The sequence below is a fragment of the Palaemon carinicauda genome, chromosome 1, assembly GCF_036898095.1.
Source record: "Palaemon carinicauda isolate YSFRI2023 chromosome 1, ASM3689809v2, whole genome shotgun sequence".
Taxonomy (NCBI): Eukaryota; Metazoa; Arthropoda; class Malacostraca; order Decapoda; family Palaemonidae; genus Palaemon; species Palaemon carinicauda.
Genome location: NC_090725.1, coordinates 124583815 through 124610798, shown reverse-complemented (window position 1 = coordinate 124610798; position 26984 = coordinate 124583815). Strand labels below are relative to the sequence as shown.

General features: G+C 35.5%; 1 protein-coding gene across 5 annotated transcripts in view; it reads left to right on the top strand.

The window, feature by feature from the left end:
- Positions 1-26984, top strand: part of Girdin (protein girdin) — a 557233-nt gene that overhangs the window by 387934 nt on the left and 142315 nt on the right. For all 5 annotated transcript variants that reach the window (XM_068384659.1, XM_068384658.1, XM_068384668.1 and 2 more), the window contains one exon: positions 5006-5127. In XM_068384659.1, the coding sequence (XP_068240760.1) occupies positions 5006-5127 (122 nt within the window). The remainder of the gene's footprint in view (positions 1-5005; positions 5128-26984) is intronic.

The window sequence follows — 26984 nt, the reverse complement described above, 5'->3', positions numbered from 1 at the left end:
TAAACGTACGTTGACCTCTCCTCCCTTGTAATTTGACCAGCTATCGAACCGAAGATGTGCAGCTGTTTGTTTTGGAAGGTCGTTGCCGCTAATGGAAGCTTTCTTGTTTGCTCTCTTCCTTCTTTTTTCTTTATTTCGTCGTGTTGATATAAATGACTTGTGAGAACAGTCAAACCTTCGTTTTGAAAAATTTGAATATCACGAGAGAGAGAGAGAGAGAGAGAGAGAGAGAGAGAGAGAGAGAGAGAGAGAGAGAGAGAGATAGAGAGAGAGAGAGATATTAACGGGTACCAGAATGTTGCATGCTGTCTTTGCCTATCGAAGATTATTATAAGAAAAAGTACGAGGCGTGTATCTCATTTTATTTATATGTTCAATTAATGAACTCCATCAGACTGGAATTGCTTACTAGTATTGTACGTTTCCCCATCAGACACATGAATAATGCTCACAGTATATGCAGATAGGTATACTGTAGGTTTTCGTATGATATGGTATTTAAAATGTTATGCGGAGACTTCGTGTAATTTTGATAGGAATTCATAGTAATATTTTTGGTTTAAAGTAGGATAACCGTCAGCTTTTACGTATCTTGTGCGCCTGTCGTCCTGTGGGTAGGATAAGAAACTTGATTGTTGGATAACGGATATCTTACATATTTCTTGGTTTGGTGTGTACAAGTAACACCTACAGTAGGAATATTTGGAAATACGTTTGGCTACCTCATATTCCTAGATTTCGTATTTATAGCACCTTGAATATATAATCGACGGTTGCTTTAAAACTTGATTTTGTTCTTAAAGCTTCAAGTTCTTCAGACTTGATGGTGCCAGTGCTGTTCTACCTTTATGGAAGATATGTTTTTGTTTGGCCTTTGACTGCTTATCTTATCTTCTGGTAAAGACTGTTCGAAGTGTTGCTTTCATATTGCCCTACAGTATAATCATGATCTAGAGCTCTGCCAGAATATACCCTGCTAGTCACCTTCCATTTGCTTTTCCCTGAAGATATTCATGAACAGATCATCAGTATCCACATTCTACTAAAAGTTCTCATTTGCTCTGTACGAAAAGTACTCCAATTATTTTACTATAAAATTGTCGAATGGTCTCCCTGGTAGTGCTACTAGTGCTATTGAAGCCAAGCTGATTATCATGAGCTTAAGATTATGCTTTCCTTTAAAAAGGCCTTGTACCGATGCTGTGCTTTTTTTATATGCATTATCATTTTGTACGTATTTTTTTTTTTAACTATGAACGTAATTTATAAAAGTTCACGTTGCTTGTGGATGGCTTGTTTCAGATGAATACATATTTAGATTAATTATAGTAATGATAACAATAACGATCATAGTGATGAAAATATAAAATTAATTTGACGGTTTTAAAAAAACAGGCATTTTACATATAAAATAACATGGAGCTAGTTGGCCAAATTAATGATGGAAATTTTGTTGTTTGCGTATGGTCAAATAATAAAATTTCCACATATATGTGCTACTAAGGGAAAGAGGACCAGAACCTTTTATATTTCATGAAAGACAGTCAAAATAATACTATTTTCCACCTATTTTATGCAAAATCTAAGTACGAGATGACAAGCAATAAAATAATTTGATATGATAAGTCTGATATTAATAGTTGAGATGAAGTTTCCCCGAATTCCCTATCACTTTCCCGGTAGATTGTGCATAATTAAATGCATGCTCCCCTCATGAGAGAGAGAGAGAGAGAGACTGCTGAATACAGTTAATGCTTTACGCCTGAGCGATGATGTCATACAGGTGGTAATTAAAAGTCCATTAGTTGCCATAATTTTTTTTTTTCTATAGTTGATCTGACATGAAAAATGTGCATTAAACCTCAGATTCAGGTAGATATACCACTTAATGTACGTCCATGCACATATATACAGTACTCGGTTTCAGTCATGTGCTGGAGTATTCCTTTGTTTTGAAGATTTCATTGATATTTACATGGGTTTGTAGTTGAATTATGCGCTTACACAAAATACACACACATACTCATATATATATATATATATATATATATATATATATATATATATATATATATATATATATATATACATATATATATATATATATATATATATATATATATATATATATATACTTTATGTACGTATTATGTAGACATGCATGCATGTCTATGGAGTATGTGAGTTTCTTTGGTACACATGCAGTCTTTCACACGCTCATACTGGTAGGAAACGTGTTTTTCGTTTGTGTCGGTAAATGGAAAGTTTGAATATTTTCTTGCAGAGTCCAAATACCGATCAACTCAGAAAATTTGTTGAAAATTTTTTGTCTTTCGTGTATGTAATGGTATCCTTTTGACTACAACATTTTCATTAGATTCTTAGCCAGAGCTAGGTTTATATATTTCATTTTTGTGTATTATAAAGTCTGTTGTTATAACTTCTAAAGTTCTCGGAAAAATTATGAAAAAGTTGGGAATTCATTTTGTTTTTATTATGTACCAACATCGTAGGGGTAATCATTAATATAATAAATGAGGCTTTGGCGAATAGGTATTTCCGGCCATTGTGTGCCATTCAAATCAGTCAGCCAATGTCCAAATTTCATATTTTACATGCAACTTCCTGATTCCTCTTTATACGCTCTCTTCCTCTCCAACCCACGTACCCCAGACATTTTGGAATTTGTAACTAACCTGATATCTTATAATAATTCAAATAATCAAATTGGGAGATTATTTTCTGATTCATTATTTGAAGTACATGACGAGTAAGCATGAATTGGTAATGGCAGTTTGATAGAAGCCGAAAAAAAGAGATGGTTAATCTTCAGTCGTAGTCCATTATAATTTTAGGTGTTCATAATTATCTTCAGTCACATTACTCTGGAATTCATGTGAGAAGTTGGGAGAATTGACATTTGTTCTTTTTTTGTCTTTTCCTGGCGGAGCGGTTGATTGGAGGGACCTGATCAAGGGGGGTTGCGGAGTTTTAGGTATCGTGGGAAATCTGGTGGGAAGCTTTCGAGGTTTAGGATGGAGTTCCGACATGCAACGTAATACTTCCCCTACTCCAGCCCTTCCCTCTTCCTCCCTTCCCCCTCCCATAGCAAGGTCACTACAACAACCATGTGTTAGAGACTGGTAATTTTCAGACCTTGGTCAGTATTGCCCTAGAACTAATGTTCTTCATGGATTTCAAGAAGAGTGATATAGAATTCTCTCTCTCTCTCTCTCTCTCTCTCTCTCTCTCTCTCTCTCTCTCTCTCTCTCTCTCTCTCTCTCTCTCTCTCGTGTTGAAAAATCATAACAGATTTCTTCAGCCTATCATTTTGTATCGTATAAATTAACTTTGAAATTATCACTAGAGAATGAATTGATTGTTTGTTGTTATTAAATATTAATTATAGAAAATCTATAGTGCTATGATATGCGCATATGTAAAGAAGTTATCGCAATGCAAAAGAGAGAGAGAGAGAGAGAGAGAGAGAGAGAGAGAGAGAGAGAGAGAGAGAGAGAGAGAGAGAGAGAGAGATTTAAAAAAATACATTGTTACTAAAGGAAAACCCACGAAACAGACCACACACTAAAGGTAATATTAATGAAAATTTCAGAAATTACAAGATCCTTATGATACATAGCCTCAGCTACCCATTTTGGATTAAATCACGATCATGTCACCGAGATGAAATTATTCTTAATTATATATAATTTGGAAGGGCGTTGTCGTCTGTGAGTTTTATCATCCTAATTTTGCTGAGATGTATATGGCCCACTTGAGCACATGGCATCCCCCCCCCCTCTCTCTCTCTCTCTCTCTCTCTCTCTCTCTCTCTCTCTCTCTCTCTCTCTCTCACAAAATGTATGCCAAACTCCAACAAGGACTGTGCATTTCCTTTCTCGAGCATTGTAAAAATCTTGTTATTTCTGTACATAAATTTGTTGAGGAATGTTTAATTTGTGTTTTTCTATTCTATTTGCGTCTATCTGCTATACTTTCCTTTTCCATTGAGGGTCTGTTTTTCTCTTCTCGTGCTCACTATAGCGTTTCCGTAAACCTTTGATGTCCTTGAAGCAAGGAGGTTATTCCATGTAAATTGGTGTGATGAATGTGTATTTCCTGAGTGACCAAGATTTCTGTATAATGCATCATTTTTTTTCTGGGACTTCCTGTATTTATGTAGTACGACCCAATTTCCCCTCATAGCACCTTAACCTTTTTCCTTAGGGGATGGATGTCTCACTATTCTGGAAGTTGTTATAGATGAAAAAAAAAAATATATTACCGAAAAAAGGCTATACAGTAGAATAGATGAATAAATTCAATATTGTAAGATGATTCAGTCATTGTGCAGCTCAATTTTAGAGCGGAAATTACATTTCTTGGAAGGGGACGTCTGTTTTTCCATAGTTGCCACGGAGTAATATTGCTAACATTTTGACATTTCGAATATCATATATTTTGACATGATTACTTCTTTATGGCGGTGTGATCATAGTCGTACTAGTACTGGGTTTTGGGAAATGTTTAGTGAATAATTGTCTGCTGGTTATGCATCAGTTAAATATAATAAACCGATTTACTCATCATAAGGCAAACAATGCTTTTTTTTTTTATCTACATTCTATTTTGGGTTTGTTTACTTGACAAAACATTTTAAAATTTTGCTATGGTTGTCCTGTAAAGTTTCCAAAATATTGGAGCTCTATGTGATTTGATTTGTTCGTTGGTAATGAATCACTAATATTATACAGGTCCCTAATTTCATGAGTTTGGATTTTTGTTTATTATTTTACGAATACATAAACTTTTCATACTACAGGTATCTAAGACTATATGTTATTTTTGTAGGAAATGGTTCTCGTTTTGAAACTTACTTTTCTTCTTTGCTGTAAATAATTATTGTTTTGTAAGAATATTATTCTCATCTTCTAACAACATTTACTATAAGAGATTTTTCTAATCAAATAAAACTCTACAATTGTTGTCTGTTTCCCGTTTCCAGGACCTTCTGCGATCTCTGTGTGGAGAAGGTGACGAAGAGGCAGCCTCCCAAGAGAGCGTTCATCACCTGGGGGTACAATTAGCTGATTGTAAGGCACAGCTGAGACGCCTTCGTCAGGATTAGTAAGTAAATTTAGAATTGGGAGTACGGCTGTTAATGTCTTTATTTCTTTCCCTTCGTTTTTATACTACAGTTCTCATTTTTATAAATGGGGTGGAGTTTTTTTTCCAAATGAGTCTGTATTCATTTCTCGGTTTGAATATCATTAATCGCATACAATTTGACCTATCATACCTTATATGGCAGGTATCTCTGACATTTTTATTTTTTACAGACTTTATATTCTTACGAAGCGATGTCTTTCGAAGAAATAAGACTGATTTCCTGATATGTTTCATAGATTGCAAGATTGTGTTTATTGAGTTATTTTGATAATCGCGTAGAAAATTTAGTATTCGAGAGTTTTTTTTTTTTCGTCACTGTGGCTAACAAAGCCCCTTGAAACGAACATTCATATGAATTGGAAGGCGAAAAAAATTACTGACTTCCTGATGATAGAATGATAGAAATAGTGAGAATGTTATTTTCTCTCTCTCTCTCTCTCTCTCTCTCTCTCTCTCTCTCTCTCTCTCTCTCTCTCTCTCTCTCTCTCTCTCTCTCTCTCTATATATATATATATATATATATATATATATACTGTCGTCGTCATCGTCCGTTACTAGTCCCCCGCAGAACAAAGGCCTCAGACATATCCTTCTACTTGCATCTGTTTATGGTCTTTATATGCCAGTACACACCCGCAAACTTTTTTAGTTCGTCAATCCGCGTACATATACATATATACACGTATATTTATGTTTCTTCAGCAATCCATTTAATATACTGTACTAGTAAAATAAACATTATGCTTAAACTATTTTCAAGTTTTTCTTCATTTTTTTAAGTAACGTATTAATTTTTTTTTTGTGTCTGCAATACTTTTACTTCTAAAGTTCGTACTTTATTTCTTCCAAATATATCACTTTTGGTAAGTGAAACCTTCCCTAAAGATATTTTTGCCTCGTTTACTATGGTTCTCATACTGAAAAAGTATTTCTACCTGCGATAATTACATTCCCATTTCCTTCATGCACTCGTTCGTTTCACTTTACAAATCTTCGAATTTTTTAGTGGAACTGCGATCGTAAATTATTGCTTTGTAACTGTTCCCTAGATAAAACCGTAAAATTGTTTTCACCCTTGAAGACTTCACCACCTGTATGTAATTCTATTAGACGTGCATAGCTCTTCGCTCCGGTCTCCTTGCTACAGATTTTGCTACCTCTCGTTGTGCTAGACTGGGAACCTCGTAGAAAAATATTGGTACGGGTTTTGGAAAAAGGAAATTGTTCCGGAGAGAATCAAGAGTCGAGTTACGAGATGGGAAGCGGAGGGAGGAGGAAGAAAATCGGCCGAGCATCGCAGGGCATAAGGAACAGGTGTGGCTGACACCACAGTGTAACGCCTAGAAGTCTAAAAGAAAGAAGTAGGATAATACAGTTGTATATTTGAAGTTTTTTCTCTCTCCGTTATCTATTTGAGAGGGATTTAGTCTAGAAAATAGTTTTTCGCCTTTTTCATGTTTTTAGGATGCAACCCAATCAATATTCATTGCCTTTTGTCCTGTTTATAACTTATTTCACTATGAAGGCTTGTGTTGACCTTATTTCATATTAACAATTTTTACTGTATCATTGAGAAAGGAATTGTAATTTAAGTTAGATACTAGGAAAATAGAATTTCCCGTTTGCTCCAAGACGGTTGTTAAATGAAACATTAGGACGAGATGTCGCCATTGCATAAAGTCATGAAAACAATTCTTTGAGCAAATTGCTAGGACAAAATAGCTTTATATTGTGGCCAGTGGAACATATTGATGAAGCGAATTGGTAAGATTACGTTAAAGAAATGATCGATGAACGGAGTTGGAGATGACATAGCTCCAGTTGATATAATTCAGTGGTACGGAACTTTTCTTGAACGAAACTATGATAGAGAAAGATAATAGTTTCAATACATCGAAGGACTGAACTTCAAACGCCACTTAATGACATGCTGTGGAGCGCAATTGCCATTGTATATTAACACTGAGCAGTTTAAAGAAATTTTTAGCCAAAGCAAAGCATTCGAAAATTTTCCGTTTTTATCAGTAATAATAAATATGTCGTCAACGTGGTTTAATACAGTAGACGAGCGTCTTTCTCCTGCTTTATCGCGTTTGGTCTTTACTTGAATTACCTCATTGACAGATGGATGTATAAAGCGAAAGTATTGTCATTAAATATATAGGCCGCAATTAAATTTATTTGTTTCAGTGCATGCACATTTAATGTAGGCTCTATATGCATAGTATGTGTGTATATATATGAGAGAGAGAGAGAGAGAGAGAGAGAGAGAGAGAGAGAGAGAGAGAGAGAGAGAGAGAGAGAGTGTATTATATACTGTATGTGTACAGTATATGCATTTGTTTATTTTTTGCTATCAATTCACAGGCATCATCATTGTGTGACTAAATGTGCAGTGACGTGCTTATTGTATTGGTAGCCAACAAAGCAGAGAGTAATTTTAAGGGAAGAGGAGTTGACTTCATGCATGGTGAAGGTCATCGCAAGGATAATGATGATGATAATAGTGATGGTAGAGCGGCACGTGTGATAAAGCTGCTAATTGTGACTAAAGAATTATTTTCTGCGGCTCTTTATTTATCTTTCAAGATGATTAGGAACTCTTCCTGTTTTATATTGAGTAGTGCCAAGTAGTAGTTACTTTCAGTGAAAATGTATTTTTAATGTGTTTTTTAACAAACCTGTTTTTTTTAAAGTTCAGTATTGAGTTGATTTAATCTTATGTCCAAGGAATAGTGAGGTTGCTAATACATCCAAAATGTGTTATAAGGTATATTTGGTATCCCAAGTTTTTAGGGTACTCTCCCATATGCTCCTAGCTTTACCCTTGCTATACTTATTTCTGGACTTCAAACAAATAATTAATGTATGGCATTACAATGCACAAATGTATATTAAACATAAAACAAAAGAATATACAACTTTAGCAAGTAAAATACAGTATCTTAGTAAAGAACTCGTCTCAATAGGTTGCCTACCCAAACTCTACTTAATAAGTGTACCATCCTCCTAGGTACCATCACGTACACGCAATCAATTCGTATTGTATCAAACCTCCCCCCCCACAAAAAAAGTAAGTTCCCACTGTATTCCCAGATAATTGTTAATATTGGATATCTACTTCTAAAACTACAGATTTCTGGTAGAAAGGAAGATCAGAATAATTTAAAACACACGCCAAGTCCTGACCGGAACTAACTATTCACCGTCAATACTACTCTACTAAAGTATGCTTGCAGACTGTCATGATATTTACATTTCTTATCGGTCCCGTTTTCTTTGATGTACCTATTGTAAAGTAGTGATGCCACTAACATAACATTGTATAATTAGAGATCGTAAAAGTCATATACTACTACTATATTACTGCTGTGAACCTTGATTAAGTCTCTCTCTCTCTCTCTCTCTCTCTCTCTCTCTCTCTCTCTCTCTCTCACCTCGATGCTTGTATGTTCCCCAGTGAGGTATGGGAACGATAACAGAATCATGTACTTAGCTGTGATTCGGATGCAAAAGATGGGTTACTAGATAATTTTGCTGTTGACGGTCTTGGATGCCGTAAGGAATAGGCCTAAAAACGACCCTAATTTTACGAAAGGAACACCACTCTGAAATTTGTTTTTGTAAGACCTTGCAGTAAATATGAAGTCGACTAAGGCTTCATTTAACCAATCTGTGTATGGAATTAATAGTTACTTGGCAGTGTTGAAGTTTGTATACGAGTGTTACGTAAATGTGTTTCATTTCTTAACTTCATGTTTGTATGATATATGAACTTTCTCAAATACAGTATATGTAAACGTTTTTTAACTTAGTACCGTATAGGAATTATGGAATATATTATTTTTGTTTTGTAGAAAAGAGGAAAGTAGTAACCAGTAAATAAGTTACTATAACTACCCTGTTTTATTTTGCAATACTCCCTCTCTTGTTCCCTTTTCTCTCCTCTCTCATTCCCTTCTCCCTTATTACCTTTCATTTACCTCTTCCCTCATTGACATCTATTTCCCTGCTCTCTCATTCCCTTCAACTTTCCCTCCTACTTTATTGCCTTTCCTTCCTCCTCTGCCTCCTTGCCTTCCATTTTCCTTCTCCCTCATTACCTTCCATGTCCCTCCTCCATCATTCCCTTTCCTTTCCCTCTCCCCTCACTTCCTTTCCATACTCCCTCATTGCTTCCCTTTTCCCTCATTTCTCTTTCACCTTTCTATCATAACCTTTCTCCTTCTAGTTTTCTTGTCTTTCCTTCTATTTGTCTTCCCTTCCCTCCTCTCTTATTGCTTTCTCTTTTCTCTTTCTCTCGTGTATAATTCCCTTCTCCCATATTGCCTTCCCTATCCCACTTCCATCATTCCTCTTTTCCTCATTGTGTTTTTACTAATCCCCATCCCAGTGGCTTTTCCTTTCCATTTAACTAATTTCCTTCTCTCTCATTGTCTTCATTTTTCCTCTTCCCTCATTGCCTTCTCTTTCCCTCCTCTCTCATTTCCTTATTTCTCCCTCCTCTTTCTTTGCATGCCCTTTCTCATCTCCATCACTCCCTCATCTCCTTACCCTCCTTCCTCATTGCCTTCCCTCATTTCCTTTCCCTCTTCCCACTTTGCCTTCCCATATCCTTCCTCATTGCCTTTCCTTTCCTTCTTTCTTCGTTTCACTTCACTCCTCCATTACTTCCCCTTTCCCTCCTCCTTCATTATCCTCCCGTTCACTCCTTTATTACCTTCCCTGTCCCTCCATCATTCACTTCTCCCTCATTGTCTTCTTTTTCCCTCCCTCACTGCCTGCCCTTTCTATCCTCCCTTTTTCTCTTCCCTTTCCCTCCTCTCTCATTGCCTGTCCTTACCCTATTCCCTCATTACCTTCTCTTTCCCTCTTCCCTCATTCCTTCCCCTTTCCTCGGCGTCAATGACCTTAGATGTCAGGATGCCTGAAAACTTTAAATCATTCATTCATTCATTCCCCTTTCCTTCTTACCTCACTTCCTTTCCCATTTCCATTCCCTCCTCACTCATTCCTTTCCCTATACCTACTCCCTCAGGGCCTTCCCAGTCCTTCCGTCATTGACCTCTCCATCATTGTCTTCTTTTTCCATTCCTCACTGGCTGCCCTTCTGTCCTCCCTCTTTCTCTTCCCTTTCCTTCCGCTCTCATTGTCTGTCCTTTCCCTACTCCCTCATTGCCTTCCCTTTCCATCTTCCCTCATTTTCTTTCTTTTTCTTCTTACCTCATTTCCATTCCCTCCTCCCTCATTTCCATTTCTTCCTCCCTCATTTCTTTTCCATCCTCCCTCATTTCCTTTTCATCCTCCCTCATTGCCGACCCCTTTCCCCTTTACCTTCTCCCTCATGGCCTTCCCTTTCCCTACTACCTCATTGCATCCCTTTTCCTTCTCCCACATTGCTTCCCTTTCCTTCCTCCCTCATTGACCTCTCTTTTCTTCCATCATTGCCTTAACTTTCCCTCCTCCCTTATGCCATCCCCTTTCCCTACCTTTCCCCATCTTTCTAATTCCCTCCTCCCCATTATTATCACTTTCCCTACTCCCTCATTGCCTTCCTTTTCTATCATCCCTTATTCCATTCCTTTCCCCTCTTCTCTAAGTCCCTTCTCCTTCATTACCTTCCCTTTCCCTCTTCCCACATTGCTTCCTTTTCCTTCTTTCCTCATTGCCTTCTCTTTCTCTCCCTCATTGCCTTAACTTTCCCTCCTCCCGTATGCCATTCCCTTTCTCTACCTTTCCCCATCTTTCTAATTTCCTTCTCCCTCATTGCCTTCCCTTTCCTTAAACCATCAATGCCGTCCCTTTCCCTCCCCCCTCGTTGCCCTCCCTATCCCCTCATCCCTCATTGCCCTCCCTATCCCCTCATCCCTCATTGCATTCACTTACCCTTGTCATACTTCCTTCTCCCTCATTGCCTTCCCTTACCCCTATCTCATTCCCTTCTCTCTCATTCCCTTCACTTACCCCTATCTCATTCCCTTCTCCCTCATTCCCTTCACTTACCCCTATCTCATTCCCTTCTCCCTCATTCCCTTCACTTACCCCTATCTCATTACCTTCACCCTCGTTGCCTTCTCTTTCTCTCCTCCCTCATTCCTTTTCCTTCCCCCTGCCCCCTCATTCTTTTTCCTTTTCCTTTCTCTCCCGTCTCATTACGTTCTCCTTCCCTCCTTCCTCATTGCCTTTCCTTTTCCCTCATACCTTTCCCTATTCCTCCTCCTTCATTCCCTTCCTTTCCCCTTCCCTCCTCCCCAATTCCTTATCAGTTATATGTCAACAGCTGTAAAAAACAAATAATAAACTGGTAGGAGTAAAACACACTTATTCCGTGTGATGAAAAGCGCACCCTTCCCCATGGTGTTTACGTAGGGTGCGTAATACACTTGAGGTGCCCAACACGTTCGCATATATCATGTCCATGAATAGTATTTACTAGCACCTATAGTGCACTTGTGTGCTATTTATCAACGAACATTGAAACCGTTGAAGTTGGTATGCGAGATTGGGATGTAAAGTTTGTTTCAACTTTGCTTTTGTCTCTTCCTTTATTTGATACGGGAATGCTTATTGTGCTAGATCAGCAGATTTTAAGCTGGTTATTATGAATACGCTTCTATAAATCCTTATAAGTTATAGTACTTAGAACAGCAAACATTAGAAGACACTGGAATCCTACTCTCATTCGAAAAAAGTGACGTTTGCATCGAAATATTATCGCAATTTTTTATTGCTGAAATGTCCTTTATAAGTAATTGGCGTGAAGAATTAACTCACAACTTCACACTGATGTCGCAAAAGTAGTTTCCAAGTAGCATAATATTATTCCTGGTGGTGCTGTGTCTCTTATGTGTTGTCTTTTATTGTGGCATTCTATGATTTTTCACAGGACGCAAACATTGGTATTAAGTTTTTTTTTTTTCTATATTCGACTATCACCTAAATGTTTTCAAACATTTAGACGCATTTGCATGATGTTCATGCTGTCTAGCCGCTGCATTTGTAGTAAAATGACGATGGTTTTTTGTATTTATATTCTGACTATAACCGAGTTGCATGTAGAGTGGATATTGTTAATGGGAATTGATTCATAGTTCAATTTTGTAATAGGAGCCTGGTAGTTGATGTTGATTTTTAAGTACAGGCCGCCGTCTTGAATACTCTCTCTCTCTCTCTCTCTCTCTCCTCTCTCTCTCTCTCTCTCTCTCTCTCTCTCTCTCTCTCTCTCTCTCTCTCTCTCTCTCTCCTGCTTTCTCGGCGTTTTAGTGATTTAAGAAGTATCAACATCTGTCATTCAGGAAAATTATAATGGATTGCAAAACTTTCATAGTCACAAGTTCCGCCATTACTCTTGATATAAAAACCTCATGTTGATTTCGAAATCTTTAAACTTTTCATTCATCCCAGATGGCGCTAATTTGAAAATCTTGCTCACCTGTATAGTATGATCTCTCACTTGGTTGACGGATTCTGTCGTTGGAACATTATAAAATTTGACCCTCTAATGTTTGTGGTTTAGTTTAACATTTTCTCCTTTGTCTTTGTTTATAACGACAACGACATTGAATAAAATGGGATGTTTTGTCATGTCGACGGAAGTCTTAAAAAGGGTTGGATAACATGATTATGAGCTTTTAAGGATTGAAATTTCATGGTAATCATCCAGTCTAAAAAAAACATCTTTTAAGTTTCCATTATGAGTGTGTTTAATTTGCTACTGCAGCTGTTATTCCCAACAGCATATTAAATATCGGTTAACAAGTCGTTAAACGACGTAGAGGAGTCTATTTGGATGGATTTTCTTTATAATTTTCTATACTATGATTCTTCCTTATCCTTCCAACTTGAAGTTGACGGAGAAGACAGAATATTGGGAGACCAGAAGTTTTGTCATTTATTAAGAATCGTTGCTGCTCTCACTCCTAGTGATATTGATATAAGATATAAACTGCCCGAACTTTACTTTACCAATAACCAACATAAGTGAACTCCGTACGAAGATAAAAAGACTCTCTCTCTCTCTCTCTCTCTCTCTCTCTCTCTCTCTCTCTCTCTCTCTCTCTCTCTCTCTCTCTCTCTCTGTGATTCATACTCCATTAGCTGCAATAAAACACCTTAAGTTATTTTCTATTCAACTCTTATACACCTATGTGTGTAGTTTGGAGGTTTGATAAGGATGTGTATTTAAATGAGAGTAAGTTTAGTATTCAGTTTTTCATTTTCATTTTATTCTGGGTTTAATATATAAGATCATCCTCATGTACAGCCTACCTAATCCGGAATTAGCAGACTGCATTCAGTACTCTTTATATAGACACTAAAGTTTAATTTGGGCGATGAATGAGTAAATAGTATATGGCGCAAAAGGTGACCTCGGGTATTGTAAACGAATCCATTATTTTTTTCTTTTTTTTTCTTTTTTTTTTAGACTACGGAAATCGCTCATGTGTACAGTCTCGTCTGCGAAAATTACAAATTTAACATTAATCCCCGTAAGATGAACGCGTCTTTAATTCCACATCACTAAAAGAAATTAAAGGGTGTGAATAAGGAAAGGTTTAATGCTGCAAAACTGGGTCAGCTAGTCGTTACAAACATCATAGTGGTTGTCTTAATGGATCATATATGTAGGACTGTTCTTTGCGAATACTAAATCATGAAATTGAGAATATTTAAGGCACTTCAAGGCACGTCCGTTGTTTATCTCGAAGAAATTATCCAGAAGTCAGATTGAATCATTCAAGATTTTTTTGTGTGTTTGTATTGACAACTGGAGTCAATGATTGTTTTTCTTTCATCTTGCTTTCTTCCCCAGGATAAAAAAAAATCGATTTTGTTGCACTTCATTTCATTAAAGCATAACTCAGTGTTGAAATTCGATGTTTTTTTTATAATGTTTGGTATACTGTTAGTATTCATATATAATAAACATGATAGTTATGATATATGGGTACTGAGTCTGGGGATAGGGTTGCAGCTGTATAAGAAAGGACAGTGGGGTGAGTATCCATCCCATTGACCCCTGCATTAAAAAGAATCGGTGTTTATTTCATTTAGGTGAAATTGGCAAGTGAATATGAATTCATGGTCCCTCTACTATGGCCATTTCTAGATTGCCCCCTTGGTGGAAAATGAAATGAGCAAAATTGCATATAATTTCTGTTGAAAGTTATGCCTGGTCAAATCTTTTCTTGCTGACATTGATTTTACTAGTAGAGAATATGGCATCCTGCTTCTGTATAAAAAGTAGGAAAATTATGTGTCATTATGAAGGGTAGAGGCTAGGAAAGTCGATATTCCATTCGACAATACAAGATAAAGCCCAATAAATAAATTTTCGTTATTTTTATTTTTATTTCACAATACATTTTGGCTGTGCTAATCAAGTTGAATGTGGGCTTTTCAAACTGGAAGGAACGCACAGTCTCATATATATCGTCATCATCATCATCATCATCATCAGCCGTAACTAGTCCGCTGCAGGACAAAAGCCTCAGACAGGACCTTCCACACCTGACTATGAATATACTGTATATATATACAGTATATATATATATACATATATATATATATATATATATATATATATACACATTATATATATAATGTGTATATATATATATATATATATATATATATATATATATATATACATATATATATATATATATATATATATATATATATATATATATATATATATATATATATAATATGATATGATATAACGTAGGTTATATATAATGTAACGTACGTACACCCATATATAGCCATATACAGTATTTACGCATATATGCAAATGTAACCTGGTTATGTATGTAAGTGTATGTGTGTATGAATGTATGTATATATAATGTGTATAATGTGTATGCATGTTTTATAACTTTAAGGAACGTGTTTTGTAAATTTTTGCCTAGCTTTCGTTACTCACTTAGTGCTACTGCAGGTTTCTTTTTATTTAGTTTAGGAGTCCCGAGGAAATATTGGAAATTATTGTATATTTGTAATAAGTGAAATGTCATTATCGCTAATCTCCAACTAAAAGGTTTGTATTATTTAAAAGTAAAAATTGCCCAAATGTCAATTTTGTTGTAACTAGCCTTAAATTTTAGCTTAATTTTTTTTTCTCTTTCAAATCTTCATTACTCTGGATTTGAAAAAAAGAAAAAAAAATAGCATGACTCTAAAAAGATGAAATGATTTTCAGGGACCAGGATTAAGGAAAATAAATTTTTTCATGAAGAAATTTTTTTTTTGTTTTTGTTTTACGGCTACAGCATTTTCGTCTCATAAGCACACACATTAGTAACTAAAAAAGACTCGCGCATTAAAAAGGCCAGATATTATGAAAAACCATTTATCTTTCCTGCCCTCAGAAATATGACACAAACAACTGTGTTATGGAAAAAGGATGTATTCTTACCAACCCGTGACTGAAGATAAGGCCACAAAAAAGGAACATTTTCTCTCTCTCCTTGCGTGAATTACGGCCATCTCTGGTGGAATTCATTTCTCTCTGTCCATCTTCCTTAAAAACGAGAGAGAGAGAGAGAGAGAGAGAGAGAGAGAGAGAGAGAGAGAGAGAGAGAGAGAGACCTATTGGAGAGGAAGGCTCCATGCAAAAGACAATATTTGCATAGGTAGATGCTAAGGTTAAAGGCAGCGAGGTTTCGCTGATATTACGCCCCTGAACAAATACTGACGGTTTCTGGAGAAAGGAGAATGAAAGAATGTAAAAGAGAGAAAAAAAAGTCTCGTGTTTAACATGCCGCCTTTGCTATTGGACAAGAGCCAGAAGCGATGCAATATCGCTGTGAGTGCCTCCTTCCTCATCTCTTATCCTTTTCTCTTCCTCCTCCTCCTCCTCCTCCTCCTCCTCCTCCTTGCTCGGCCTCCACATGTTGCCGCTTCTGAATATTCAGCCTAATATTTTTTTTTGTCTTAGTTTTTTATTCTCTTGTTTTTATCAATGTTGTAGTATTTTATTCATAATTATTATCAATTGTTTTCTTGGTGAATTTTTAGGTTTATATTTTTATTTATGTTAATAATCTTAAATAGGGTAATAAACCCCCAATATATTTTTTTTTCGATAGTCGTATGTATTATTTTTAACTGCTGAATAGACGAAGCAAGTGCATCCAGTATGTACGATGCCTATGATAACCATATTCAGTCTAGCATTTTTAATGAAAGATGCAGAGTCCGTCTTATCCCTCTTTTCATACAGTGGTCGCAGTGCTGAGTTTGTGTTTCAGACATTCTACATGAATTCTCTTTTTCTTTTATCCATTTATTTGGTGCGTGAAGAAATTGGGCAACGGAATTCATTGAGTGAATCTGAATTGTGTAATTTGATCGGTTAAATTAATTAATTTCTCTCTCTCTCTCTCTCTCTCTCTCTCTCTCTCTCTCTCTCTCTCTCTCTCTCTCTCTCTCTCTCTCTCTTTATATATATATATATATTTATATATATTATGTATATATACACACACATATATATATATATACACATGTATATATATATATATATATATATATATATATATGTGTGTGTGTGTGTGTGTGTGTGTGTGTACATATGATATTTGTCTGTAATATACAGTGATATACTGTAGGTGTTGAAGATTTAGAAGAATTATTATTTATGTATTGTTGTATAAGGATAAAGAAGATGGTTGTCTAAAGAATTTTGTATTATATTTTACGATGTTTGAAGTATGCTGTTGATGTATTTTTATATCAATATATTAGTTTTTGGACTAGACTGTGATTTATTATTTTTTGTTAACTAACTTCTAAAATTACATTAAAAAACGTGTTTAAATGTTATGGCGTTGAGAAAAAAGTTCCCAAGCTCAGTCCAGTTGGATGATATGTATTCTGAAAGTATTTAGAAAAGGGCACTTCGGTGATAACGAAGGTAAGAAGTTTTGAGGGAAAGGAAGGTACTGGTACTCATTCTCTTATTCGTGGTGCCCATCTATTGTCTATCACTCTCATTATATGTCCTGCCCATGACCATTTCTTTTTCTTACATATTAGAAATCCTCTACTTAATTGGCTCTCGTATCCGTGTTGCTATTTTTTTCTGTCTCTGTGTTATTCTCAACATTATTCTTTCCATATCTCTTTGAATTGTAATTAACTTTAGTCCTAAGGCTTAGAAAGGCTCCAAGTTTCTGATGCATAAGTTAATACTGGTAGGACCATCCCATTAAATACTTTTCTTTTTAGAGAATCTGGCAATTTACATTATATAATCTCATTTTGTTTGCCAAGTGCTCTCCTTCCCATGCGTATCCTTCTTTTAATTTCGGTCTCGTGTCCTGGGGCTTGTCCATAACTTATTTGTTGTCTCTGCATTTTCATTAAACAGCTTCTTAGTTTTGCTTATATTAATTTTCAGTCCTACATTTCTGTTTTCTCTATTGAAATCATCTAGCATCTTTTGTAAATCCTCCAATGATTCACTAAGCAGGACTACTGTATGTCATCTGCAAAGGTATTTCCCATTGATATTAATTCCTACATTTTCCAATCTAAATTCTTAAAAAATTCTTCTAGGCATGCTGTAGATAGCTTAGGAGAGATAGAGTCTCCCTGTCCAACTCCTTTGTCAATCAAAATTTTCTCACTATATGTAGTTTTAGGATCGTTGTACTTCCTGTATAGATATCTTCAAGTGTAGGCTACTCACATAAGATTTTTCTATTCCTTGTTTTTGAACGGTTTTCATTACTACTTGATAGAACCAAAAGCTTTATTATAGCTTATAAATGCCATACATAGTGCTTTGCATTACTCTGTTGGTTTTTCCATTTGCCAGTTAATTACATAGATATGGTCAGTTGTTGAGTACCCACTTTTAAAGCCTGCCTGCCCTCTTGGTTGATTGAAGTTAGCTGTCTTTCTATTCGGCCTAATATGATCTTTATAAATGTTTTATACCGGTATATTATGAAGAGTAAACTTATTGGGCGATAATTTTTCAGGACTTCTCGGTCTCCCCCCCCTTTTTTTTTTTTTTTGAATTAGTATAATGATAAAGTTTTTCCAAGCTGTAGGTATAGAACATTCTTGCAGATATTTGGTGTAGAGTTCAACGAGGTTTACTACTATGAAATCTTTATGAAATCAATTGTCAGGCCATCTTCTTCTGTTGCTTTGCCTCTTTTTATGCTTTTTAATGCTTTCTATACTTTTACTGTTGTGTTTGGTACCAGCTCATGTGTTTCATTATATCTATTGGTGAAGTTATTTCTTATAGCACTATTCTATAACATTTTATAAAAATTCTTTGCATTTTTTATAGCTCCATCTCTATTATGGATAATATTTCCATTTTCATCTTGTAAAAAAAACATCTGTTGGCGCCCTATTCCAAATTTTCTTTTCATCAATTTGATACTTCTTCCTTTCTTTACTGTTTCCTCAAATTTGGTCTGATTGTGTTTACGAATATCTTGGGTTTTTAGTTTGTTTAATGTTTTGGTTAGTTTGCTAATTCTATTTCATCTCTCTTGGATTTTACCTTTATTTTCAATCTTTTATATATATATGTATATATATATGTATATATATATATATATATATATATATATATATATATATATATATATATATATGTGTGTGTGTGTGTGTAAATATATGGATATATATATAGATATATGAATATATATATATATATATATATATATATATATATATATATATATGCATATATATATGTATATATATGCATATATATATATATATATATATATATATAAATATATATATATATATATTTATATATATATATATATATATATATATATATATATATATATGGGAGAAATAGTATTTTAAATGTGATTTTCCATTGCTTATGATATCGAAATGCATTTTTATGTTAACGTATTTTTTATTGTTTTGAGAGACGACAGTTATCCGTTATTTAGACCCTTGCAGCGCAAAAGTTGACCATGAACAAAGAGTCATTGTATTTGGTAAGCGGGCTTATTTATGAGACAGAAAGTGTCCCAGAGTTAAAAAAGTGTTTAACGGTTGCAGTCTCTTCAAACTTCCGAAGTCTTTGTTCTACTTCTTTTCTCTTTTTTTGCATTATGTAGTTATTTTCCTTCGGAAGTTTGAAGTCTGTGTATTTTCCTTGAAAACTAGTCACTTGGTCACTCAATTTTACCTTGAATGACATACGAACATTTTTAAAGACTGAAGTTTAGGTTACACGTTGCTATTTTGTACTTCTCCAAAAATGTACAGAATGATATCATCCTCAAATCAGAAGTATTATAAGTAATATTTTTTTCTCATCGCAGGATACAATGTAATTGCACACTTCGCATAAATGCTTTTCTTTGTCGTTATATGAACTAAACTGGTCAAGTAGAACCTGTGGCCTTTTGGTGGATATTGGGTGACATTTTAAGTTGATTAATGTTGTGTTCTAGATGCAAGTGAAAGCTCCATTGGGCTTTACTGTCGGAATCTGTGCATAAAGTTGCCGTAGTATCTGGAGGGAAAATTGAAATAAGATTCATTGTGTTCTTTTATTTATTTTCTTATCAATACTTGGATTTTTAAGCGTCAAATGCTATTATTTTCGGCTGAGGTAAAAGAATGGGTATTTGCTTATAGTACAAGGGGAAGATAACGTCTAAGGTTAATATTTAATATATCGAACATAGCTCACATTTTGTCAATTTTAATGAAGAAGCAGTTAGACACGCACGATATATATATATATATATATATATATATATATATATATATATATATATATATATTATGTGTGTGTGTGTGTGTGTGTGTGTGCGCGCACGCTAGATGAGCAAGCTAGATTAGAGAATAGACGGATTGGTGTGTACATCTGGAAAGAATAGAGAACTTTATGTTGGAGAATATGTTGTATAAATTGATGTTGGGAAGGAGAGATGAAATCCTGGTCTGCTATGAATATTTGATGTATTGGAATGAAGGACCTTTAAATTACTTGACGCATTGCTGATGAGATTTTTGTGTAGGTTTATGACCTGTACTGATTTTTATGAAAGTCGATGTTTCTGCGCTGTTGATTTATCCCATAATGTCATTGTAACGGTGACATTTTCTCTGGAGCAACTCCCAGGTAGGGGAAACAAATGTAACATGCCCTTTTCTGTTGAAGATAGGCAATGAACTTGACGTCTCCAAGATCTAGAATACGTGACTTTATGTTCTTCCTCCGGCAACATTTACTGTCATACCTGCGTTTATACAGAGGATGGTAATGACTTCCCTTCGAAGAACTCCGCTACATCATCACGTCTCTCTCTCTCTCTCTCTCTCTCTCTCTCTCTCTCTCTCTCTCTCTCTCTCTGCCGATGTTATGATTTTAATAGTTCGTATTTTTTTTATTATTTTATCCTCTAGTGATATAGGTGAATAATTCGATAAATTTTCATATGATTTTGATAAAAAGCTAAATTTTTCTTTAGGATATATGGCACATGTTTTTGCAGCAGTATCAACTGTGCTTATTTTGTCATCACCCCATCTGTCGCTTGATCCATGACGGCGTTTTCTTCTTCCTTTAAAGATTGACTCTTCAATCGTTTTGAAAGTGCATTGTCCTGAACGTGGATTAGCCAGTATTTTTTGGTGTTAAATGATAGATTATTTCACCTTATTCTAAGATCATGTAGCCTTTAGATTTTCATTTCTTCATATTAAATTAGTTGCATTGTTATTTCGTGTGGTAAAGGTCGAAGTTTTGGAACGTTATGTGCATACATATTAGATGTCTCAGGTTTTGTAGTGAATATTTGAGATGATAAGAATTATTATCAATTTTTGTAACTTAACCGGTTACTTCAGTCTTCAGTATATAATTACACTTATATTTCTCTGAAGAGTGGAAGTATATCCTACTCCCAAAATTTAATTACCTCATGTCTGGGAACTAGAAAAATGCTCGAAGGTGACGCTGGAGTTGGTGGCCTTTGAGGCAGATCATTTCGTAGTGAACCTAATTGCCAGACGCTGATTTTATTTTTTTACCACAATCATAACTTCCTATGAGCATGTGAGCGCGCCGTGGCCTTCGTCGTCTTTGTTATAACAGGGGCAGGAGCTCCTTTGTCGAGCACTGTTGCGGTTCTTACCCCAAGGGCTGTGACGTCACTTCCTGTGTTTTGTATGTGAGTCAGTTTAACTTCCACTCGTTCAGCAGCTGGCCAACGCCAATCGCTCAGACTTTCATGAAGTAGTCTCTACACGAGGTGGCCATTACTACCAAGTTCTTATGACTCTGGGCACCCTGCAGTATTTGATTATTTTTTTTTCTTTGTAATCCTCTCATGGTAACGAAAAGGGCATGAGTAGAAATGGGTTATGCTTAACATTGTTTTTTGTTTGTTGTCGTGGATGGTATTTTCATGTTTGACGTAAAATTAATTTAGATAAATTGAAATCACAAGGATTTTTTCCTTTTAAATTGCCCCCAAACATTGGCAATGTTCGGCATGGTGTAATGGCAGTTGCCTCTAGAATTATTTCAGCAGCAACAGATAATCTCTCTCTCTCTCTCTCTCTCTCTCTCTCTCTCTCTCTCTCTCTCTCTCGTTTGTTACTCCTTGGTATTTTGATAACTCATTCTCGGTAAGCCTATAGTTGCCATACATGTATGTTATTTTTGGTTCTCAAAAGAATTGTGGTTGTGCTCGAAGCCTTTGCTCAAGCTCTCCAATTACAAATCCACAAATAAATGGGAACAAGAATATGTCATTCATAATTGATATATGCTTCCTTGAAGCAGAAGTAATCATCCATGTCGAACAAAGGTGAAGGTTTTAGCTCCAAAATCCCTTTGTGTTATTGAGGTGTTTACCCACCGTGAACAGCATTATCCGAACATACATAATACCTTTGGGAGCTTCTTTCATTGGCCGAAGACCTTGACGTTTCTTCTGAACGAGAAGCATCCCGGCGAAAACAATTGAAGTATAGCCAGCGTTCGAGGGAAAATGTTCTTATGGTGTTGGGAAACCCGTGGGAAATGGAATGATTGTTTTAACCATTGTTCTGTTTATTCCATGATATTAGTCTTTCTTCCATTTTTAAGAAGTATCTTTGCAATTCCTGGAAGAGAAAGTCGCAATTATAAGTTGTTTTTTTTTTCACAGAGGGGAATAATGAATGACATAAGGTGGAAATGGCCATTCTGAATTTTTTATATGTTTTGTTACTAGGGGACTATGAAAAAGAAAAGGGTACTACGAGATTTCTTTTTTTTTTTTTCATCCATTTGTGTTTTATTATTATCGTTAGCATTAACTTTATTGTAATGTATACATAATTCCATAAATTTACACAAACAAAATGTAATAGCTTCCATTCAATTAAAGGAAAGTGCCTAACTAAAAAAACGTAGGAATAGTTATATTATTATTATTGTTATTATTATTATTATTATTATTATTATTATTATTGGCTGTATTTTTTGTTTAGTTTTTAAAGCCGTAATTTGGAAATAAAATGGTCTTCTTATTCATAATATCATCGCTCAAAACAAAGGATTCTATTTTTCGGATATTTCAACATTCTCCAAAGGAAAATTGATTCTTGGAAAGAGTGAGTAATTCATTTTGATATAAGAGTGCACATCAGACTCCTAACACAGGAGATATTTCAAGTGAAGGATCCGTGTCGGGTGAAGGAAATGTGACTTTCATCTGTATTTTCTCTCCCCTTTTTACTACTGACGTTACCCTATTAAATGGTTTAATTGCTGCGACCTTGACATGGTCCGTAGGTGGGGTCCCTTTTCCACTGTTACTACTCAATCTAAATGAAAATTTTCGATATATTTACTATTCTTCATTTTCAAGCCTGTAGTCCAAACACACGCACACACACACACACACACACACACACACACATATATATATATATATATATATATATATATATATATATATATATATATATATATATATATATATAAAGTCGTGCGTGGAATATTGCTACTGGGAATATTGCCATTTGGGAAAATTGCCCACCTAGGAATATTGCCACCCGGAAAATTGCCACCGGGAATATTGCCATTTGGGAAAATTGCCCACCTAGGAATATTGCCACCCGGAAAATTGCCACCGGGAATATTGCCATTTGGGAAAATTGCCCACCTACGAATATTGCCACCCGGAAAATTGCCACCGGTAATATTGCCATTTGGGAAAATTGCCCACCTAGGAATATTGCCACCCGAAAAATTGCCACCGGGAATATTGCCATTTGGGAAAATTTCCCACCTAGGAATATTGCCACCCGGAAAATTGCCACCGGGAATATTGCCATTTGGGAAAATTTCCCACCTAGGAACATTGCCACCCGGAAAATTGCCACCGGGAATATTGCCATTTGGGAAAATTGCCCACCTAGGAACATTGCCTCCCGGAAAATTGCCACCGGGAATATTGCCATTTGGGAAAATTTCCCACCTAGGAATATTGCCACCCGGAAAATTGCCACCGGGAATATTGCCATTTGGGAAAATTTCCCACCTAGGAATATTGCCACCCGGAAAATTGCCACTGGGAATATTGCCATTTGGGAAAATTTCCCACCTAGGAACATTGCCACCCGGAAAATTGCCACCGCGAATATTGCCATTTGGGAAAATTGCCCACCTAGGAACATTGCCACCCAGAAAATTGCCACCGGGAATATTGCCATTTGGGAAAATTGCCCACCTAGGAATATTGCCACCCGGAAAATTGCCACCGCGAATATTGCCATTTGGGAAAATTGCCCACCTAGGAACATTGCCACCCGGAAAATTGCCACCGGGAATATTGCCATTTGGGAAAATTTCCCACCTAGGAATATTGCCACCCGAAAAATTGCCACCGGGAATATTGCCATTTGGGAAAATTGCCCACCTAGGAACATTGCCACCCGGAAAATTGCCACCGGGAATATTGCCATTTGGGAAAATTGCCCACCTAGGAATATTGCCTCCCGGAAAATTGCCACCGGGAATATTGCCATTTGGGAAAATTTCCCACCTAGGAATATTGCCACCCGGAAAATTGCCACCGCGAATATTGCCATTTGGGAAAATTGCCCACCTAGGAACATTGCCACCCGGAAAATTGCCACCGGGAATATTGCCATTTGGGAAAATTGCCCACCTACGAATATTGCCACCTGGAAAATTGCCACTGGGAATATTGCCATTTGGGAAAATTGCCCACCTAGGAATATTGCCTCCCGGAAAATTGCCACCGGGAATATTGCCATTTGGGAAAATTGCCCACCTAGGAATATTGCCTCCCGGAAAATTGCCACCGGGAATATTGCCATTTGGGAAAATTGCCCACCTAGGAATATTGCCACCCGGAAAATTGCCACCGGGAGTATTGCCATTTTGGAAAATTGCCCACCTAGGAATATTGCCACCCGGAAAATTGCCATTGTAAAATATTTCTTATTTTCATTTATTATGGTTTCTGAAACTTTGTTTAACTTAAAATTACATTAAGGAAATAAATAGAAGAAAGAATACATAAGATAGAACAGAACTTGTTTATGAAGTATTTTTAAAAAACTACATCATAAGAAATACATAAAAAAGAACAGAACTTGTTTATTTAAAAAAGGAACATGCATTTTATATGTAATTGAACGTAAATATCTAATTTTATCATCATAACTGCTGTAGTTTAAGATGATGTTCTTTATTCTGGAGTCTAAATCTTTGTAATTTTTTTTTTTTTTTTTTTTTTTTTTTTTTTTTTTTTTTTTTTTTTTTTTTTTTTTTTTTGTCGGGAAGTGAGTCCCCTCGTTCAAAATGAATTCTCTTAACTGTTGCTAAGCGTTCTTCATCTTTAAGTGCGTCAATTAGTCTCCAGATATTAGAGTGGGCATTACTAACTGATTTATTAAGCGAATTATGGAACTCCTATACGCTGTTATTTGTTCGTGGTAAAGAATTAACTACACAGCTATAGACATTCGAGAAACTTATCGGAAATGTACCTGTAACTCTTCGTCTGTTATTCCTTTTCCCTCTCAAAATTCCTGTGTATGTTGACTCGAAATAAGCGAGAAATTCCTGCGGTATGGCATCATCATCTGACAGTTCTTCGAAAACCCAAATAACATCTTGGGTTGGCACAAAGGCAAGGGCAGAAAAATGTCTATTTTCAAATAAAATTTATTGTTGTTGTGGTATTCTTGTTTAAAACCCAATATTTTTTTCTTCTATAGAACGATTGTGAGAAATGGAAGAAACTCCCATTAAGGAAACTTTTGGGAAAACACCCTTGTAAAACTTCAAAGTCGTTGTCCGACGTTTTTGTATCTTTCGAAATACCTTACCTCAAAATCTGATATGATTTAAAAACTATTTGCTTGAAAAGGGCGTATGAGTGTTTTTTCATTACTTATCTTAAAACAGACGTCTCCACATGGTTCTTCAATTTGAGAAACTTGCCTTTCCGAGGAATGATTTTCCCCCTCGCCTTTCCATCGTTCATTTATTTATTATTATTATTATTATTATTATTATTATTATTATTATTATTATTATTATTATTAGCCAAGCTACAACCCTAGTTGGAAAAGCAAGATGCTGCAAGCCCAAGGGCTCCAACAGGAAAAAATAGCCCAGTGAGGAAAGGAAACAAGGAAATAAACAATATAAGAAGTAAGGGAAAATTGAAATAAAATTAAAAAAAAAAACATTAACAACATTAAGACAGATAATCCATAAATAACTATAAAAAGACTTATGTCAGCTGTTCAAAATGAAAACTTTTGCTGCAACTTTGATCTTTTGAAGTTCTACTGATTCAACTACCTGATTAGGAAGATCATTCCACAACTTGGTCACAGCTGGAATAAAACTTCTAGAATACTGTGTAGTATTGAGCCTCATGATGGAGAAGGCCTAACTATGAGAATTAACTGCCTTCCTAGTTTTACGAACAGAATGGAACTGTCCAGGAAGATCTGAATGTAAAGGATGGTCAGAATTATGAAAAATCTTATGCAACATGCATAATGAACGAATTGAACGACGGTGCCAGAGATTAATATCTAGATCAGGAATAAGAAATTTAATAGACCATAAGTCCCTGTCCAACAAATTAAGGTGAGAATCAGCAGCTGATGACCAGACAAGAGAATAATACTCGAAACAAGGTAGAATGAAAGAATTAAAACACTTCATGTGAACATCACTTTTTTTTCATTTAATATGGATGATATAAAGAAAGTCAGCGTGTTGAGGTACTTGTTTATCTAGCTGGGTTTCGATAAAGTCCAAGGGTGAGTAACATGAAGTTTCACTATGTCTAATTTTTTCATGCCTAGTTTACTCAGAGCCCCTTTATGAGAGAGTGTCCGTTTTAATACCAGTTTATATATATATATATATATATATATATATATATATATATATATATATATATATATATGTATATATATATGGGTGGGGGAGGTTATATAGTAGGGTAGTTCCATGGAAAAAATAATGCAATATTCACTGCCATATTTACCCTTTAAATGCTGAAGGATGAACAATTTCTCTTTTGCTATAACACTTCAACACTTCCGATGCAGAAGTTTTACTCCCTGCTGTCTATCCAAACCTTTCTTTTCCTTCTTCTACCGTTATCTTCTTGCAATTCTGAATTATATAAACTTTAAAAAATAATTTTATCGCCGATTAATTATTTAACATTGCTCCACCACCTCAAAATACTCAGATCCATTTTTTCACCCATGTTAATATTATTATTGCGTGTGCGTATATCCATCCACATTTCTTA